This window comes from Amblyomma maculatum, chromosome 4 (assembly GCF_055883805.1).
Source record: "Amblyomma maculatum isolate TAMU_Amacu chromosome 4, ASM5588380v1, whole genome shotgun sequence".
Classification (NCBI taxonomy): Eukaryota; Metazoa; Arthropoda; class Arachnida; order Ixodida; family Ixodidae; genus Amblyomma; species Amblyomma maculatum.
The window spans coordinates 67,593,216-67,614,665 of NC_139347.1; the positions used below are offsets into that span (position 1 = coordinate 67,593,216).

At 44.5% G+C, this 21,450-nt stretch overlaps 1 protein-coding gene across 1 annotated transcript in view; it reads left to right on the forward strand.

Moving 5' to 3' along the window:
* Positions 1–21,450, forward strand: part of LOC146191294 (lysosomal alpha-glucosidase-like) — a 73,721-nt gene that overhangs the window by 38,801 nt on the left and 13,470 nt on the right. Inside the window, exons 5-13 of the mRNA XM_084600306.1 lie at positions 10,760–10,854; positions 11,625–11,941; positions 12,616–12,761; positions 13,488–13,653; positions 14,981–15,077; positions 16,464–16,702; positions 17,180–17,311; positions 17,773–17,883; positions 20,435–20,551. Coding sequence (XP_084456432.1) covers positions 10,760–10,854; positions 11,625–11,941; positions 12,616–12,761; positions 13,488–13,653; positions 14,981–15,077; positions 16,464–16,702; positions 17,180–17,311; positions 17,773–17,883; positions 20,435–20,551 — 1,420 coding nt within the window. The remainder of the gene's footprint in view (positions 1–10,759; positions 10,855–11,624; positions 11,942–12,615; positions 12,762–13,487; positions 13,654–14,980; positions 15,078–16,463; positions 16,703–17,179; positions 17,312–17,772; positions 17,884–20,434; positions 20,552–21,450) is intronic.

Sequence of the window (21,450 nt, forward strand, 5' to 3'; positions counted from 1 at the left end):
CCCCTGCATGCAGTTCTCATTTGCATTTGAGCGGCCGGTTTTGTCCTAACTTCTTTCCGTGGAGTGGTCTTTGTAAGTCGAACTTCGTTCACTAGATTTCAAGACACGGTAGCGCGCAAAGCTAGTCGGAACAAAGGGCTCGGGTATTAGCTTACAGCATATGCCACTGAGGCAAAGTTTCCTAAAGAAGTGCGTCAATTGAATGGTCACCGTTTAAAGCCCCTTTCGCGGATAAAACGCGCGAAGCTGCGTTGGCGTCGAGTGGGTGCGCCGTACAGGCATCTGGGTAAAGGCGGAGGAGTGGTTCGCATTGTGGCACCAATAAATTGATGCGTTGAGGCCCTTTTGCATCCATTGTTCCTCCTCTCGCGGGACAATAGAGTGCATTTGGCGCGGGCGGATATATTTGGAACGAGCGGATTCCTATCGCCGCCTCTACGGTTATGCATTTCATTACATCTATTTCATGCCCGATTCAAAAATGCAGGTTATCGCTAGGGAAGTTTCACATCGTCGTGTTCTTCAAAGGATTCTGTCAATCCTATTCAGTTATTTTTATCCTGAGAACTTTCCCGGTATAAACAAAAATATGTCCTTCTTACTGTGCCTACCTTATTGCTCAAACCAAACTGCCTTTTAATGAAAAATATTTCTTAGTTGTGCGCCCGCATCGACATTTCACTGGCATTTATTCTCGCATGCAGATGTTGCTGAAAAACATACTCTGCCCGGCCCAGTATTACCTGTTTAGACGATCAATTATTTTTTCTTGTTTATATTCGTTGGCAACAACAATGTTTAGAACGTAGCAGCAAATATGAGTAGCCAAATAGCTAATTCGCTTTCCATATCAGAACCAATGATCAGCGCTTATGTAATGCTTCGTCTAAGGCCGACTTCGTCTGTTCTTCGACGGCGAAATACTTAAAGAGAATATAAAACCCCAGTAAGATTTACTTTTTTTTATGCAACATCTTCCACATGTAAACGCTGAGCCTCAACGGAGCCATTTAAGCGGCTCTTTTATTGTCAAAAGCCCAGCGTCACTTTTATTGCCAGGCATTGTTGGAAAATTGTAAAACACTTTAACAAAGATATTGAAGGGAATGTCATAGTCTTCCAGTGCGTAGCGAGACAGTCCATTTAAGAACTTTCCTAATTTCTTGCTTTGTAAGTGCATGTTTTCGAACAAGACGTGTGAGTTAACGCAAGAATATCGTATGACACATCTATAGACATATTGTGATGCATCAGCTAATGTTCTCTATAGTTACTAAAATCTTTCTGTGCGTCTTGGTTTTCCAGCGAGTAGTTATCAGTGTCGGACAATAATTGTGAGCCAAGCATCGCATATCGTAGGATACCAGATGCGATAGACATATTCATGGAAACAAATTACTCCACGCATAGCGAAATCTCGTTTAGAAATGTAGCCGTGTGCTTGCATCAGTAGGTATGTTTCCTGTAAACAAAAGCCGATGGGCAGCGTTTCTGAGAATAATTTTAAAAAATGCGAAGTTTTATATCTAGTAAATCAATCAATATAGTGCGAAAGCACGGGAAGCTGCCGTTTCAGCTCTGTGGCGTTATCTGGGAGCCACCACGATAAAAAGGTGGAAGTTTAACCATGGCCTCCGCAATCAGGTCCGGCGCAACGGCGCGCTTGATAGCGGAGGTCGAGGGTTCTTGGCTTACCCTACTTCAACCTGGCAATATCGAGCAAAAGCACTCGCCTCGGAGGATCAGGGGTTAAAGCGCTCAGCTACTGTCCAGTTAACCGGGGTTGAGCCCGATCGTCTCCAATCCTCTGCGATGATGTTTTTAGTGTGAAAGCACCGGTACAAACAAGAGATCGGACAAGATCCTTGGTCGGTGGTGATGAGCGCATGAGCGCCTTTCCACTAATACAACAAGCGTAGAGATAAAACCCGGCGCTGTACCAACAGACATGGTGCAACCTTACGATATGCGAAAATGCGCGTTCATAACGAGCTTCATTTTGCAAAAATGCACTTGTGCAGAAAATCTGAGAATGGGTAACTTATTGCAGGCTACCGCAAAAACGACAAGGTCAGGTAGAAGACAGAGATATTTCTTGGAGCCGAAACCAAATAACACTGCTATGTCACTTGTAGTTTACAAAATGAAATCAGAACCCTTTAAAGTATGTGGTCTCCTGAGTTATCTTACAGCCCGTTACACCAGTCCAATTACTATGGATAAAAAAAAATGTTGATTGGAGGTGGCAATGTCGACGGCAAAATTGAAGAGAGGGAGGGACACATTAAACGGCATCTGAAGAGACTTCAGAATTCGACAAAATTAAAGGGGACGAGTGTATTAAGCTTGGAGGTAACAAATGTAAAGTCTTTTTGTGCTAGCATTTGAATTACCGATGTAATCGTCGAATAAGTAACACGCAACGGCGAACGGTGGCGGCAGGAGCGCGCGTTGCCCAGGCTGCAGAGCTAGTTACGAGGGACAAAGCCGACGGCGACGACGACGTGAAACGCAGGAACGGGCGCCAAAGAGCTGGCTGCGCTCTAAAATACAGCAATACTGGCATCACTACTAGTTTGTCTGCAATGCTCCGGTGTATTGAGAAGAAGACAACTTATAATCAGTGATTACGTCATCATCTTAAATGCTGCCGCCAAAACCATTTGGCATGCTTCACCTACAAAACTTTGTACATTCAAATCTTTGTATCCCATCCAAATGTAAAATAAGAAAACACTCCTCAGCTTCTTTTTAATAAACTCTATATTGGGCTGAGATCCCTCCGTAAAATAACTACGAAAATCAGTGGCGGCGACAGCAGCAAGCATGCGTGCTGGTGGTCGAACTACGAATGCCGGCTGCATTCGACACTGCAGAATTTTAGCTCGTATAAGAATCATCTAGATAAATCGTGTAAAGGAAACTAAAACGCTCCTCACCTATGTGGAAGCGGTACGGCATGGCTGCAATCATTCGATCTCGACGCACATTGAGACAAAACGAAAGCAATAAAGACGCCTCTCAGCGACGCTGAGCGTGAACCAGCAAAGCGCACAAGATCGTTCTGCTTGCTTCAAACAAAATTATGAGGGCGCATCTCAGCAGTAGTTGGCAGCTATAAAAAAAAATAAGATTGCAATGCTCGTGGCAATATCTCGACAAGCCCTTCTCGGATAAGTAGGAACCTGGGGCAGTTAATCGTGGTGTCAAATGATAGAATGGCAGGAAAAAATGAATGTACATATTGAACAAAAGAATAGAAAACAAATGCAGTCTTCGAAATAACGTTGTCTTTTCCTGCACCAGGGTACCGTGATATCGCAAAGCTTCTTCCATCCTAGCCGCAGATGTAACAACACTTCTATTTACTTCTGTAAAGTTCTTACAGTCTATCGTCATTTTCGGATTTCGGCACAAATCCGCAAGGGTACGCGGCTTATCTACGAGCCTATTACCGGACTTTCGCGTCGACCAGGCACCTTAGCTCTGTAATATTCCCTTTCATTGGCCTCTTTAGTTCATTTTAGGATTATGCTATCAATATTTTTATTCACACCTTCATATTCATATCTCGTTTCCTATTGTACCTTCCCCATCTTCTCGTACAAATTCCCCAGTCTCCCACGCCCGAGGGAGTTGCAACTTGCTCGCTGTGTGGTGATCTCTCCGCGCGATTCTACGGGCTTCTTAATACGTACGATGCCGGAAGAGCGTATGGGGAGTACGTAAAAGAGTAAGTTTTACACCGTACCTATGCTATCTCTACTAGAAGTGGATAGATATTTTATTTTCATTTTTCCATTAATTTATTTTTGCATCTAAAGAAATCTTGGAAGTCTATTTTGTTTTCGTTTTCACTAATGCAACTAAAATGTTGTTCGATCATATCAATCATAGCCAATCTTGCTGCTGGGAATGGACTTGCAATAAGTCCACAATTTCTAGTGTGGCTTGTTTTGGCGTTTAACGTCCCGAGGCGACTCATGCTAAGAGAAACGCCATAGTGGAAGGCTCCAGAAATTTCGACCACCTGGAGTTCTTTAATGCGCGCTGACATCGCACAGCACTAGGCGTCTTCCTTCCCGCCTCCACCTAAAAGCGGCCGCCGCGGCCGGCATTCGATCCCACATCCTTAGGCACAGAAGTAGAGCGCCCTAATCATTGCAGCCCTTTTATGGACTTCTAGTATGAAACGGCGCTTATCTTAATTCGATTTACAAAATGTAAGCCTAATATATTGTTCCGTTTTAAATGCGTTTAAAATGTGTTTTATATACGATTTAAAAAAACAATACGGACATTTTCATTAACGAAGGCAAAAGGAAATACGGTAACGAGGAGTGGGGGGATACGACGCCTTCATCCTTCTCTAAATGCTTGTGCCACGCAGTAACAACTGGTAGGTTCTGTTCCCGCATACGTGAGCCTGGATGCTAGTGAGTTGATGGTGCTTTAATGAAATATTCGCAGGAGGCCGTTCACTGAAAGCCTCCCCATGTCTCTGCCATGTCTCTGCTAGGGTTACTCATCAGTGTTACTAGCATTCGGCACAAGCGCCTAATGATTTGCATTGGGTTCAATATGCGGGATTCTCCATGATTACATAGCGGCGGCAAGTAGGTTGAATGACTAATTCATATAATTATCTTCGAGGCATTCCTTTTACATTATATATTATGTTTGTTACTTTACTTTCGATGCTCTACTGTCAGTTTCCCTCTATGCATTTGTTTTTCGAAATTCCTGCTTACCGCTGCATTTTTTTTTTCTAATCGCCCGTGGAAATTTCCATGTATAATGCTGCTAGACCTTGGCCAATACCCCCCCATGTGAGTATGTTCTATGTTTAACATGCTTAAAAAGGCCAAGGAGAACAAGAATCGTTCAGCTTCTGCAGTAGTTCTCTGCACTTTTGCACTTCTGTGTTATCCATTTAGTACTTCAGTGCAACAATTGTTACTTATCTGGTGGCGGTGCCGGGCACGTTTTCCGGCCTGCATACTCTACGAGATCAAACAAGCATTTCACACCGGTTCATTAGCGCCCAAGCTGCCACCTCCGCGGTTAGTCGCCTGAGTTTGAGTTTGTTGCCACCCCGATCAGAAAGACGTAGCCTCGACCATGAGTCCCACCAGAAAAGGCCGTAGATAGCAGATTATTGCTGTTGTTGGCGTCTTCAAAAATGGCACGTACCCACCAAAACAGCAGGTACTAGGAGCACATCGTCTACCTCTACCGCATGTGGTCTTTCTTCTTCTACACCTAAAACTCGCGTCAATATAGGATGTTTTTTGAGCTCGTAGCAACTACTTAAGAAAGCTGTAGGAATTCAATAGAGTGCACCAAAAAAATCGAAATTCCTGAGTATACACAGAGTTTTAGTGTAGAAAGCCCTGCCACTCGGGAAGCTGTCGTGCAAACTGCACCGTTTGTTAACACTTCCAGGACTTGTGTGGTTACCAGATGTGGACAGCAAAGCGTCGGGATACAGAGACATCAAGTTCTTCCCCATTTGATTGCTCTAAAAAGGAGTGAACCGAGTGTCACTTATAAGAGAAAACTTTTTGGACATAGAATCAAATATATTCGATTCTGTACGACAATCAAACAGCAAACTTCGAAACTTTTGAAACGAATGGAATTTCTTTCCAAGTTTTTTTAGTCATCTACGGGAAGTTCGGAGTGGGCGTGCCGTAGTGTTTTCGACATTTTCGAAAACAGCTACCACCTCATCGCCACACGCATACCGCAGCGATCGGGCTAGGCAACGCGGTCTATCCGTGCGATGGAATTTATAGAGTAACCTTGACCATATACGTCATAATAATGGCATATATGGTCTTATATGGCAGCAAGATGGAGCCAGATTTAGCAACCCTTACTGGCATTCCCGAACTCGAAGGCTCGAATTCTCCTCCCTCACAGAAAGTGGCACATGGCATTAGTTCCTACGCTTACGCCACCAGCAACAAAATGCACTTTTCTCATGCGTAATATACTATGCTCACATGGCTATGATCTAGTGCTGCGTGTTCACTATTGGGCATCAGTATTATATTTCTAGACTGCTACTTCTCTAATTGCATCATTTACCGCGCCGCCGGAAGGAACTCTCAGTTTCACAGGAATATTCTTTTTTGGCGAGTATTTGCGCTAGCAGCGAATGATAACACAAATAATTTAAGCCTCATTCGATTCACTCATTTCACTGTTTCAGTCTATTCGATTCGGTTGCTAACTGCACAGTTATATTCGGTTTTGTTTCGAAGAAAACCTATTTGGTCATTCTTACACTTTGTGGGTCGACATCGAGATATAATAACCCCTACTTTATGCACGACATATAGAGTCTGTTTGAGCAGATTTCACAGGATAATATGTAAATGCGTACATATTGGGAAAATTTGCGTAGGTGTTAAATTCGATTTTTAGATAGTGCAACTCAGGCATGCCAGTGATTGCGCTGAGTCATTTTCAATGCGCAGCTAAAATGTGACACACAAATTTAGGAAGAAAATATTATATGTTCCTAAATACAAGTTATTAATTAATCTGCTTTTCTGTGGCAGACTGTGTGCAACGGGGATTGTACAATTACCAGTTCATGCTGGTCGACTTAAGTATGGTATCCTCCATTATATGTCGTGTTGTTCTACTAAACAACTAACTACATCAGCATGCCCATGAAGCTACAGACATCATTACACAGACTTCACTGACTTTAAGGAAGAGAACAGACACATCACTTAACCTGCAGCACCGTTTATTAGAAAAAATACGCGCACGCTTTACACTCAAACCTAAGGCACTCTTGTAAATTGCAGTCTAAGCTTTAAGTTTACCCCAAGGTTTAGCTACATGTTTGCTTATCCTTCTGTGGTTTGCCTCTTCTATCTCTGACCAAATGTAATTAAGGAAGCCTACCAACTGTCTCCTGTTCTACATCAATTCAAGGAAGTCTGTTCGCCGTCACGTTATCCCATTACGCGCGCATTATCGAGCTTTCTGGCGTTATTAGCGGCGCTGACGTCCGCCCTTTCTCCTGTCAGTAGAGACATTTACCACAGTGCAACCGCTTACCGCTATCTTCTACTGCTACCAGACGCCGTCAGCGGCGCACGCGCTGATAGGCTGCTGCGTGCCAAATGCGCAGACATATGACGGGCAAGTGGCGCCCTCTGTGCCCTCAGGGTGACCTGTACATGCGTACTGACGCTCACGCGGTAGCGGTAGACGTTAGTGGTAAGCGGTAGCGCTTAAAACGTCTACTTAGTCCTCGCTTTTGTCCCCGTTTTCTCCGTTTTGAGCTCGGCGCACGATCAAAGTACCTGCTTATCGCCCAACCCGTTACACACAGTTCTCTTGATGCAATTATAATAAGAGCGAGTTGGCAGGCTAGCTGGTTTTGCATGGTGAAGGAACAGCACAAGGGACGGGACACAGAAACACAAAAAATCACAAGCACAGGGAGCTACAGCACCTTGTGTCCGCGCATCAAAAGACAGAAGGCGTCTCTTGATGCGCGGTTCACGATGTAAATTACGCCCAAATCAAGCTGCAATGTAGCGATTACACTTTAACAGTGGGAATCACCGCCAGTAGTACAAAGCGCGGCAAGAACATTCGCAGAGAACTTTATGTCGAGTTACAACTGCAGAACTGTTTGTCACATGTCCACTGAGCTTTCTCACAGCTGAATAACAAGTTCTGGGACCACTGCGACTTTCACGTGCAAAGACAACTTCTACGACCTTATCGGAGGCAACGACAATGTTGCTGATGATGGTAACATGCTAAGGATAAAATACAGCCCTATCATATGGAGTTATATGACACCCTAAGCTGTTTAAGCACGAATAACGTTTGACTCGCAGGACAACCATATCGTGGTGAGCGTAACCCATCGAAGCTTCTCTGAGGAGCTGCACTTGGACATCGTGGCCTAAGAAAATGAGGGTTACACTGAAAGTCGCTTCCGCGAAAACAACGAAAAGCAGGTGCGTGAAGTTGATATTTCTTTCTCCATCAAGTACAAACCCAACGAAATAATATTTCTTTTCTTTTTTAATTTTTGTTTCTAGATATGCAGCAGTTTGGTCCTAGTATTCTGGGCATAAAGCAAACTGCTTCTCGGCAGATTATATACCAGTAGTTTTAAACTACACTCATGTCGATGTTATCAAACCCCAGCGGATTACAAAATGAGCGCACTCGTAATTATTGGAGTATAAAGCTCAGAGACGGATTTAGGCGTGAGGTAGGGAAGAAATGGACCTTAACTGAGAAAGAATGAAGGTTTTAACTTGCGATATACATTCTCATGAGGGAAAAGAGCAACAATTTTCAATTTTTTTTTTTTTGATGTTTACCAGCAACTTCGTTTTCTATAGTGACTGTGATCGCTCGCTCTTTTGTGTTCATTCGTCCTAGGACGGGTTCGCGGTGCTCGGCCGCACTCATGTGTTTCCGGTTTCCACTGCAGCAGCTGCAGTTGACGTCAGCTGCGTATAAACGTGACTTTGTTGGCGACTCTCAGGTGCAGACTATTTTTCGGAATCTGGTAGCTGCTGGCTGGCCCATTCGTCATTTCTTGGGCACCCTGAGACGCCCGCGCAGTCAACGAATAGTTTTTTGACGCAGTGTTTAGGTCTAGACATGTCAAATAATCTGGCTCATGAAATTGTGTCGTTTTTGTGCCCCCTTGTGCACATACCGACGTTCTTAGTGCAAGTTGCGCGCATTCAGAGAATCTCACATTACCGCAACGACGCGCAAGTATCATGATTCCAGAATTCCACGCTGAAAAAAAAAAAAAAAAACGGGCACAAGAAAAAGAAGGACGGCAAAAAAAAAAAAAAAAAAAAAACTTAATCCGGTCGTCCTTCTTCTTGTGCTCCACTTTTTCTGCTGTCAGTCTGAATAGCATGGAAAAAAAAAAAAGTCTGACAGCAAGTATTGCTCACGCAAATTATGATAGTAGTTATGACTCTCAGTTAGCTCGTGTCTAGCGCATGACAGATATTATTATATTAGGTGGCTGCCTTCTCAGGCGAGTCTTAACAAATCCACAAGCCCCGAAAAGGATGTCGATTCCGTGGGAATTCATTAAAATAAAAATTTCTATATTTATTTATGCCACGGCTGTCTACAAGAAAAAATGAACAGCGCTGCCGTCAGCACTCCCTCATACAGGGGTGTAGCTTTGGCAATTATTGAATAATTACTCCTTATTATCGACTCAGCGTATACATACACTGCGATAAAACTAACAAAGCTGTTGCTCTTGAGGCTTCACTAATTTAATTTGATTTATTCATAGATCCTCTTATTGTTTTTCTGACCAGTACTACTGCTGATGACTGCAGCCATTTCGAATCTAGCGAAATAAAAAGGAACTATTAGCGGAGCTATCAGTCAATAGTAGTAATAGTTCTAGAAGCAGCGATTGGGTAGTAGTAGTGAATGCAATAGCAGGAAAAGCAGTGGCGGCAGCATGAATAAAACTAGGTAGCTGATATGGAAATCGTATGGTGGCTGTACTATTAGTAAATAAGTATTGCTTGTTGTAGCAGTAATAAGAGGAGCAGGTGCGGAAAGAGACCTCGTTGCAGCATTAGGTCGCGATAACATCGACCCATGCCAAATAGTGGGAACGCGGTTTGTGTCGTGTTCGGCTTCTTTTCCCAGAAGAGTGGGCATATCGGCCCCGACAACTTGCGCCATGTAGCCGAAGCACTTGAACACTTGGCCAACAACAACGATAAGCATATGGCTCTCCGAAGCGATAACAGCACTGTAGTGTGGAAGGCATGGCCGAGTTTTTTTCCTGTCCAGTCAACTCCAGGGAGCGCATTTTGACATGCTACCATTCCGCTGTTTTCTGCTGATGTGGTGAGAGGGGGTTTTGCATGCATATTTTATATGTACGTTATTTAAACCATGCCTCGCTAGAAACCTGATAACGCGGGTCGCAGTAGAGTTGCTGATGGTTATAGCCATGTTGTTCTCAAGCAGTAATGGTTCTAGGCTGACTTCAGAACTGTTTCTTAAATTAACTCTAATGTTGAGCATCTCGTCCTCTTAGTAGGCGAGAAGCATTTATTAGTAATATTAATGGCAGTGGTAAACGCAGTAGCAGCTCCAGAAGTAATGAATGTGTAATAGTAGTGACCGCAATAGCAGAAGTAGCGGCAGCAAGTATAAAGGTATGTAGCCGATATAAGAACTCTGTGGTAGCTGTACTATTAGTAAAGAAGTACTGCTTGCTGAAGCAGTGGTATGTAGAGTGCTATTGGAAGAGACAGCCTGGGGAACACTCCTCGGGCTCTTCACCTCAGATTGGCGTGACGACTTTGTGAAGAATGAGAAAGTATTAACGAACCCACATCTGACAAAATTAACTCGGCCTTCTGCTATCAATTCATCTCGTGAGCTTCTATGTTTTATTTTTCTTTGGTGCTTTGGTGCGCAGTGTCACAGACCAAGTCACTTAGCAATTCAGCGATCAGGATTATATACACTTGCTAACACCTAAATGGACCAAACTAGCTTGCTTCCAAATTTTGGAATCGCTCAAGGCGTTGTCGAGAGCCAGAGCTTTAATAGGTCATAGGGTAATCACTAGAGCCCCTGACATGGCATCCACATATGACTTGATAGTGCACGAATGTGAATAGTCGTATGGGACCTGATAGTGCCAGTACTCAACATGCAGTAGGTCAAAATGATCAGTTTTGAGTCAAGATGTCCGCTTTCTCAGTTCAACGCTGAGTTGGCCGGGAAGCGAAGCGCTGTTATCGACGACTATTCCGGCTGATCAACAAGACGACAGTGTCTCTGAAAACGGATTAAATGGTAAGTGCTTTTAAGTGGCCTCACTATTACTGAACATCATACTTAACATCACATCATTGTTTTGTAGAAGAGGTCTAATGAGAGCTACTGGGTTTATGCCAACGATTTTAAATTGAAACAGCGCAAAAGAAGTAGAGAAGGCAGAAACATGTGTCTATTCTCCAGCATCCCTTTGCAGCACCGTTTCTTTCTTATATCGTCAATAATATTTCTTGTGGTGCATTATACAATAAAAGTATAGATCGGGTTGGTTGGTTGGTTGATTTGGAATAATTTAATCTAGGTTTGTTCTATAATTTAATGCGTGCGGCACGACATATATTTACATCTTTACGTCATCAGGCTTGCTGTTTCTGCTGTATTATTTTTACGATTTTAATGCATCAGTTAATGTGGTAACTCTTCTTCCACGGCCTCCTAGCGTTGCATACACTAGAAAAATTTAATAAATGCGCTTATGTAGAGTGGCGTGGTGTACTTCACTATAATAAGCCCACTTAATTGCATTAGTAGGCATTAGGAAACAAATCTATGATTGGTGCTATGCATATTTTGCTATCTGCCAGTAAACTAGAAACTAAGACATTTAACATTGATAGATTCGGGTGAAGTGGAGGGGGGGGGGGGGGGGGGGTGACAGAGTATGTGACACATATCAGTTGAAAAATCTTGTATCGCAGCTTGGCGGTTACATGGTTAACACAGCAGTGCTAATTCTTTACTGTTTCACTGGCGAAAAAACCACAATTTAATGATGGATTTCGTCACAGCTCTTGGGACGCAGTGTGACTTGAAGCGAGTCGAAGATCGCTTCGACTGCCATCCGGAGAGAGGCGCCACCGAGGCGGCGTGCCTTGAGCGGGGATGCTGCTGGAAGAGTCACGGAAGCGACGCGGCAGAAAGCGCGGACGTACCTGCCTGCTTCTACCCCAAGCGCCACACTGGTTACAGCGTGGAACTGATTGACTATCACGACTACGGCGCCCTAATAAAGCTGGCCAGGAAAACACCGTCGGGCATCGACGTCGATGTGCAATCAGTCGACGTTGACGTCACTTACTACGATCGAGAAACCGTTAGAATCACGGCAAGCCTCATTTATTCACCCTCTTCTCTACGATAAAGGAATAACGGAGATGTTTATGTGGTTGTCAAACTTCCCGTACAAGCACCTCTTTGTTTAAGGCTCCTTCATTCTTGGGCAAAATGTAATTTTTTTATATTGTTGCTAAATCTCTCTTTTAAGCAACTTTTTTTTCATCAGTGCCCTTGGCTCTTCGGTAAAATTCAAAAATTTCAAATTTCTTAGTTGCATAGTAATTCGTAATGAAACCAAGTGATAGGTTGAGAGCATTTCATAGTCTTAAAGTGTATTTCCGAAGTTCATTTTATTACTCAAAATTTTGTTCTATAATATGTCAACCAGCAAGAGCTAAAAATCATTTCACAAAATTCTGAATTACTGACTGTCAGCGACTTAACCCTTTTTATATTCTTTCGGTGTCCACTTACTACTTGTCCGTCACGAAAAGTTTAGCTTAGCAATCCCCGATGAGCATGTATGTCTAGGAAGATTAAATCATTTTCTTTTTAAATTAAAGACCTAAAGTCGACCATGATCTGCCGGTGCCGCATGAGATGGTCGCATTTTAACGATGAGCGATAATAAGGCTGAATGTATAGGGTCTTGGCAAAGAAATTTGGGGGGGGGGGGGGGGGGAACGTTAAAGACTGCACCCGGCCGTTTTCATTCCACTCCAGATCACCGATGCCACAAGGCAGCGCTACGTTCCGCCGCTGCCAGATATACCATCGAAAAGATTCACAGGGAAAACTGATTACTTCGTCGTGGCTACGAGCAATGGCGGCCTCCTTGTCCATCGTTGGGACGAGTGCAACACAACTTTGTAAGTTCCCCTGTACGCTGACTGGCGGTAGCGCTTCGCGAAGAGCGGCAGCCAGGGAACAAGTGGGTTTACAATACGCGCTTCAAGCACGTATTGTAAACCCACTTGTTCCCTTTGGCATTTTTGCACCCACATAGAAGACAATTTCCGGGTATCTTTATTTGTGAGACAACGCGTGTTTCATGTCGGTGGCTGATGGATTACGCATGAGATGTCGCAGAGAAATGCTTGTCGCTTTCCTCATCGGTTCTTCATACACACAAAAAAAAAATAGTGAGAAAACAGAAACTGTACAACATATGCCGGGCATTATACCTTTCATATACCCACAACAAACACCTACTAGTCCTGAAAGACGCACTTTCTGAAGCTTCTAATCTCTTGCTCAAGTTTATTTGGCATAATAAAGAGCTTTATTCTACCGCAATCCGTGACCCGTTACCGTGATCCCCAACCGCGTGTTCCAGTGCGCATGCCCAGATCCACTCTACGCCGATAGATGGTGCCACATGCTGGAAGTCGGCACATAGACCTGCCGCGTCGGGACCAATCAGCGCGGGCGTGACGCCCGCATGTGGTAGACGGTCACGGTGGCGGATAGCGGATGACAGTATACTAAATCTCTCTATTGTGCCCGAACTTTTTCAATTTCATTTTGCTGCCCGGAACTCACCCTGGGAGCACTGATTTTGTTAGAAGCAAATATTTCTACTGCGTTTCTTGTAGGTTTAACGCCGACCTGTCGCGCCTGGTGTTCACGGAATACTTCCTCCAGTTGTCAACACTGATTTCAACAGACGTCGTGTACGGGCTGGGAGAACAATGGGAGCCCCTGCGACGAAGCTTCGACTGGAAGCGGTACTTCCTGTTCACCAGGGACGGCGCACCTAGGGTAGGGTCTAAAATAGAAACCTGACCCGTACCGACAGCTGGGAAATAGCAAAGCAGGAGACACACAAATGAAAGGGGACACGAAAATCGCGAAGTGTCCGCTTTCTCTTCCTGCAGGCGAGCGTGTGTCCCGTTTTGCTGCTTCTTGGCCTGTACTTCTGAAACATTCGGGAAGGACAATTCTCATAACTCTTCGTATTAGCTCAGAGAAGTTAGGAGAACCCGTTAAGCTGGAGTAGATTTCAATTTACGGATTAATTGCGCATTAGCTTCCGCATGGAAATAGCCGCAAAATGTTCCTAACAAGCAATGAATGCTCGGTACAAGTGGTATTTCTAGGTTCAAACATCGGACCACGATTATTTTTTTAGACTTAATATTCCGGAAAAACCCGCAAGCTTTTCCTTACAACAGTATGTTTGTATTCATGAAAGCGCATTTGAGCAATGACTACATCGATTCGTATTAATCGGGAAGTAGATATAGAAAGAATGAACCATGTTAACAAACTCTGGGAGGAAAGTGACGTTATGTGGCGAAGAGGTTCTACTGCCTGCGATTAATGAACGAAGCGTCGACCCAGTAACTAAATTAGCGAAGGCCGGATGTTTAGATGTGCACGTGATTCGGACGTGAGTCATAGGCCCCTAGCCGTGACGCTACATTGTAGTGACGTTTATATTGAAGGAAATAAACAGCAGGAACCCTTCGAGGCTATCTGCCTGTAACGCATGCCTGATCAAAGATTTTTTTTTTTGCTTGGTTTATTTGCTAAGCATCGGCGCGGTGGCCCAGCGGTTAGAGTGCTTGGCTACCGCGTCGAGTGACACGGAGACGATCTCGCTCTCAAATGTTACGTTTGGATGGAGGCGAATCGCAAGGCGGCCGTGTGCTGCATCATTTCACTTCCTCTTAAAAAAAGAGAGAGAGAGAGAGAGAGAGAAAACAAGAGATGATCGAAATCATTCAGAGTCCTCCACCGTGGCGTCCCTCGTAGCCTGAGTCCCTTTGGGTCGTTCGACCTCGTAACCAAAGATAACCAACGTATTTATTTGTTGGGAATACTTCTAATTTCAACGCAGCAGGTGTTGCGCGGTAGACAGTTGCCTCAGCAGTAGAAATGGGAAGGTCAGGTAGAACATTTCTTTTCCTTATTTGTCGTTACGAATAACGTCTTGCTATTTCGAAGTTTTGCGATTTGGGTGTACCCGCGTTGATAAAGGCTAGTCACCACTATGGCACACACTGGTGACTTAGCATCTTGTAAAATGTCTTTCCCTATTCCTTGAAACTTCACCATTTTTTTTTATTTCACGTATACAATTCAGGCCAATGTAAACCTGTACGGAGCTCATCCTTTCTACATCGTAGTGGAAAATGGCGGGCCCAGCCACGGCGTATTCCTCCACAACAGCAATTTTATCGGTATGTGCCCTCATCAGTTTTGAATAAACAAAAAAAAAAGTGTCTCTTTAACCATACCTGGCAACCCTCCCGATTCACCTAGGAGACTATCGATCTTCGACTGAACTTTCTGATTATGCAACCACTACCTTGCTCCCGATTAGCTGCATTTGACCGCGCAAGAATAATTTTTCCATCAACAGCCGCACAAGCACCATCGGCATCATCGCCTAAGCAGCCAATTAAGGTCAATTCAATGCAAAGCCAAGCTGTCAGCGTAAAAATAAAAAACAAAAAAGAAAAAAAAAAGAATGGAAGTGTGCGCCGTACCTGTTTTAACCGGCGACGGCATGGTGGTCGTTTTAAGTAGGCGATTCTCACTCCAATCGCTAACGTTCTCCGCGCAATGAGGTTCCAGACGTAAACAAATAAATAAAACGAGAGACGCGTTAAAAAACAAGCTAAGCTTGAAATTTATTTTTCATTTCCGCAAATCTGGACCGTACTATTTTCTTTTCTGCGGGGAGAGTTACGCTTCAAAGTTTCGCTGCAAGCTTTTCTTCTAAAACCTCCATGTTTCGGGAAAAAAATTACTTCTCACGTTTTCAGGCATTTCAACCACCGCATCTTCCAAGTATGTACCTATATAGCTACGGGATCCGCACTGTAACGATATACACTCTTGGCCACGTTCCCACCGCAATGAGTGAAAGGGAGAACAAAAAATAAAAGCACGCGCACTGTGGGGGGAGGGGGAGGGGGATTTTTGAGCCAGTTAATTGATATACGACTAGGCGTAGAAAGTTTTTGAACGCGCTCACTAATTTATTCACCTCCGTGTAAAACCCTGCAAGAAGCCTCTAAAGCCTGATTTGAGCGTTGGAATGAGTTTATTGATTATTTTTTATTGTAAGGGGCATTGGTCACTTTATTGTCATTTATTATGCTGATCCCTAAGACGAGTTTGCGACCATTTCAAGCTGTCTGCGACTGGCTTTTTCTTGGGCGATCACTGTTCAGCTTCGACTCGTTCAGTAAATATTCCGCAGACTTTGGCTTTGGCATTCAGCACAGTCTGTCTGTATATTGTATATATACTTCGCATTTTCAATATAGTTCCGGTACTCTGGCACCTGCTCAGACTGTGAATAACGACGCCTCAATACTAAAAAGCGCCGCTTTGCGCCTTAAGCCCCTCCTTCCCCCTCCTCCACCCCCCCCCCCCCCCCCTCCATAGCTCTCCGGCCCACTCGACAAGTTCTAAGAAACAACATAAAAAACTCAAATATATTCCATGAGCGCAGTTGCCTAATTAGGGGAATGATATAAAATGCTCTAAACTTCGAACGTTCGCAACACACACCTCGTGACCGCCTATTCCTGAAGCAAGCATATTTGTTTTGTCAGAGGTTCTGCTCCAGCCGACGCCGGCGGCTACCTTTCGGGCTCTGGGCGGCCAGCTAGACTTCTTTGTTTTTACGGGCCCTACTCCTAGTCACGTGGTGCAGCAGTACCAGCGCGTGGTGGGCTTCCCGGCCATGCCGCCCTACTGGGGCCTCGGCTTCCACCTGTGCCGGTACGGATACGGCTCGCTCAACAGGACTCGAGAGGTGATGCAAAACAACATCCGAGCCGGCATACCTCTGGTAAGAAGCGTTTCGTGCCACACACCACATCAAAATCCGCTTATAAGTAGGTCGTTCGCAAATAATTGATTCAATTAGTGCCTCGACTATTAAAATCCATTTTGCGAATAACAGCACCCCTGTGACCAGACTTGGAAAAGCAGAATATGCGTTCGCACTGATGCGCTCAGCTCATATATTCAATTGACAACCTAGCTTCTTTATTGTCAGTCCAGCAACATGTGACATGACCTGCTTATGCTTTAGTAAGGGTAGCATATTGTAAGTAATTGGTCACGCGCTTTGCATATTTCTAACATATTATGCTTCAGTAAGGATAACATATTGCAAGTAAGGGTCACACGCTTCGCATATTTCTAACATTATTTAAAAATTGGTTCAAGAATAAATGATAGGAAGACAAAAAAGAAAAGTGCAGTGACGAAGCAATGAAATCTTCATAATAAGGGGTTCACCTTTTCAACGCGCCTTGAACAGGATGTGCAGTGGAACGACATTGACTACATGGACAGCTGGAATGATTTCACTTACGACAAAGAGACGTTTGCCGGGCTGCCTGACTTTGTCGCTGACGTCCATGAGGGAGGACGTCACTATGTCATGATATTTGTACGTACTGTCTTTGTTTTCTTCCATAATTTTTAGGCTTTTTACATTCTTCGATTTCGAGGTTAATGCTCTCCTTCGTGATAAGGACATGCATTTTATATCAGTGTGCACCTAGAATAGCGTTTCTTTAGGTTTTTCTTGGAAAATCTTGCCGCACTCCATTACTGAATGCGAAGCTCTCAGGCGTCTACAAAAGATCAAAAAAGACTACCTTGCCTCCAGAAAACAAAGCCGCCATATACCAAATGGGGCTTCCAAATTAGCTAGTTCTTTCGCACGGAAGCAACGTTCTGTAAAGATTTTTCAACTCAGAGGAGCGCATGCCTCGTTACAGTGCTACTGATGTCTAAGAAGATGTAATCTTTTCAGGACTGCCTTTATACTCGATAACTCTTGCTTAACTGTGAGGGCTCGGGTGTTATATTTATGATGAGTTACTGCTCTTTTGGTTTTGCCTCTAGGACCCGGGCGTGAGCGGAAGCGAGAAGCCTGGTTCCTACCCGCCATTTGACGATGGGCTCAAGATGAATATTTTTGTGAAAAACGTTACCGGTGGAATTGTGTACGCCAAGGTGAGTGCGAGTGATCTTAGATTCATTGCTTTGCTGACTCACTTTTCTGCGAAATGAAATTTCGCAAGAGCGATCTCGCGCTGCGCTCTCGGCCTAGGCTGCAGTTGGTGCTAACAAGTATGAGACAAAAGCACACGGGCAGCAAATGAAATTAGAATGGCTGTTAAATGCGCACAAGTGAGGTACAATGAACTATGACGATGCTGGAAGACACTATACCGCCGACAACACCCTTAACTCAAATGCTCGACAGCATGGTCTGAACTGATGCCAGCGTCATATGTGTTGGCCGCTGGAGCCGAGACAATCCTTCGGTATGTTTGAAGCTGCTGACCACAGCTGGAGTGCAGTCTGACTTGAGTTGTCTATGTCTTTTGCCATGTGAATGATTGCGTTAATGACGGACCCGTGTCGTTGCGTTGCGCTCATGGCATGCGGTCAAACATGAGCGCACAGAAAACGCGCTGCAGTTTGCTTATGCCATCAAACCCGACATGGCGTGCAACTGCTCTTGCGGCTTGCAAATTTCGCCTCACAACTGCCACTTTAAAAAAAGAGTTGGAAACTTAGAACAAACTCGGGTTCGGGGTGTTTGGGAAGTTTAACCATAAATATACTGGTTAGTGTTCTGCAGCTTGCTGAGGACCAGAAGTTTTCTTTTTTCTTTTTTCTTTTTTTTTTAGCTGGTTCTCAATATTTGATGTCAATCTTGAAAGGCACACTCAAACACGCACTAGCACTCACAAGTAGACAGTAACGTTTACTTCTTGTTATGTTACGTTACGTGATATGACTGTGACGTGATGTGATGTGACATGTCTGTGATGTGACTGTACTGTCATCACCCATCCCTCTCTCACCCACAACTTTTATACCCACCTACCCCTCTCCCCCATGCAGGGTAGCAAACCAGTTCCTTTACCGGTAAACCTCCCTGCCTTTCCTCCTCATATTCCTCCTCCTCCTTCTTGGGGCCCATGTGCTTGCCGCAGCCACAATTAAACGCAGTGACATAGGCTCATCAAGGCTGTCATTCCGATGGCGAAATAGAAGTCATGTCCAACTGCTCTCCAGCTATCATCAGCCACATCAAGGATACTAAGGAATCGTCTCAGCTCCAGCGAAAAAGGCTTCGCGGTGCTGGTGTCAATTCAGACCAAGCTGTCGAGCGTTCGGGTTAAAGGTCTTGACGGTGACATAGTGTGGCTATCATTAATTTGAATGCCAATAGGAATAGGGAAATGGGTATTTTTTGAAGAAGTTCTTGCACGTTGCAGACCTACAGAATTCTCTACGGAAGGCAGCGGTTCGGAGCGCAGGAATAATGTTCACTGCTATTTCGGTGCGTGAGAGTTCTTGCATTGCTCCCCTTTATAAATGCAGCTCCCACTGCCAAGAAGACGGAGAGCAAGAGTACTGTAACTTCAAAATATGCAATAATGCTATGAAGTTGTAGCATGCCAGAGGGGATGCTTGGGCCTACCGCACTGATAATATACCACGCGTCTTTTTTGAGAAACTTAAATTTTTACACAAAGGTAGCCGGCTTTAGATTTATTTTAGCCTTGGTGATTTTTTAGAGGCGGCAGCGGACACCAGGTAACAGGTAAACTGCTTCATTTGAAATTAACTAAACACTACAATTAGCTTCTTTATTTTTATTTTACGGTGTATGTTTTATTTGCAAAATTAGTGCTCGTCATGCAAATATATAGTGCTGCCGTGATAAACGATTTTATTTACAAAATTCTAGCTTGAATTACGAGGCTTTCAAATGTCCCCTTGATAGGCAGTCTGACACAATACCACAGCACCTTTGACGTAAATCGCTCCAGCCAGAGATTTTGTCACTCTTCTGGCATCGCCTGAGAGCCAGACAGGCACGTGGCGGTAGTTGTCAATTTCATTTCGACCGCAGTCTTGCTGATAGCCGCAGCGTCGGTACCCAATGCGCGCAGTCATTGCGCCTGCTGCCCGGCTTAAAGCATGCAATTAGCCGAGCGATGTACTCCAGATGCACCCATGGTGCAGTGTTATTGGGTAAAATAGCCTATCAAGATCACATTTCTGGGCCTGGTAAAGCCCGTTGGAATGTTTTAAGAAAATCTTTTTTCGCGGTCATACTATTTGGAGGATGTGCTCCAATTCTGCAAATTCAACATAGCCACTAAATGAAAAACTAAAACGTTATTCACATATTTATGTAATTAGCGAACGCATTGAAGCTTTCTGCGTTTTACGTGGTCTTTGCCTTAGCCCAAGGCCTGGAATTCATCCAAAGTTAGCTATATATGCATTTTTCTTTTTCAATTTTGGACCTGAAATAAAAATCGGTATGTGCAGGGAAGCGACGAGGCAGTCTCAATTGCCCGCGCATTGTTCGCGACACCGACCACTTTTAGTCAATGTCACGAACCATACGCAACGTTTGTGCTAAAACTAAAATACGATTCCTCTAAGCCCCTGGGTTCGCCCAACTGTGAGCCGGAACATGCGGTGAATAAAGAATCACGTTTCGCATAGAGTTACCGCCCTGCTCACTGCTCCGCAGGTGTGGAACAAAGTCAGCACCGTGTTCCCCGACTTCACGCATCCGAACGCGACCGACTACTGGAAGAAGCAGTTCCAAATGTTTCATGACACGGTGCCCTTCGATGGAGCTTGGATCGTGAGTAATAGAGTTTTGCATGAAGAATCAGTGCTCGTGGAAAGCTGAGCAATGAGTTATCTCATCATGCGGTGTGAGCAATTTAACAAGGCCTTAACACAAAGCGTTGATGCCATAGTCTATTCTCAACGTTGGAGAGAGAGAGAGAGAGAGATACTTTAATGGCAACAGGAGATGTCTGCCTGGTGGTAAGCCTAGCATGCTACTCCTGATGAGGGTTGAGGGATGAGGATGACAGAGTGTGGGAGGGGAAGGAGAAATAAATGAGAAAAAAAGAGAATCGGTGTCGCACACTTTCACACGCACATAATCACACACAGACGAGTTTTAAAGGGTATTGATCAACCCTGTGTCCTTAAGAAAAGTTAACTTTCACACGCACATAATCACACCCAGATGTGTTTTAATGGGTATTGATCAACCCTGTCTCCTTCAGAAAAGTTAGTAAGGCCTTGGTAGCTCGCGCAGCAGACGATCCGTCGCACCAAGGACCCAGGACATGTTCAAGGCGCAAGGTTGTTTCTTTAGGTAAGCTTAAATTATTGCGCAGTGTCCTGCGATGTGCAGTAAACCGTTGACAGGTGGTTACCAAATGTTCAAAATTTTCACACACATCACATGTAGAGCACAGAGGCCTGCTCGCTATGCCTATTTTATGTAGGAAGTAGTTTGTGTATGACACATTCAAGCGGATTCGGTGTAGACAGTTTCGATGCCACCTGTTCAAATTGTGAGGAATTCGAAAGACGCAACGTTGGAGAGGAGAATACTGTAATGCATATTGCCGTCCAGTTCCTTCTAGATGTGCCCCGCCGCGGTGGTGCAGTGGTTAGGGGGCCCGACGGCTGCGCCCAAGGATGCGGGGTCGAATCCCGGCCGCAGTGGCCGCTTTTCGATGG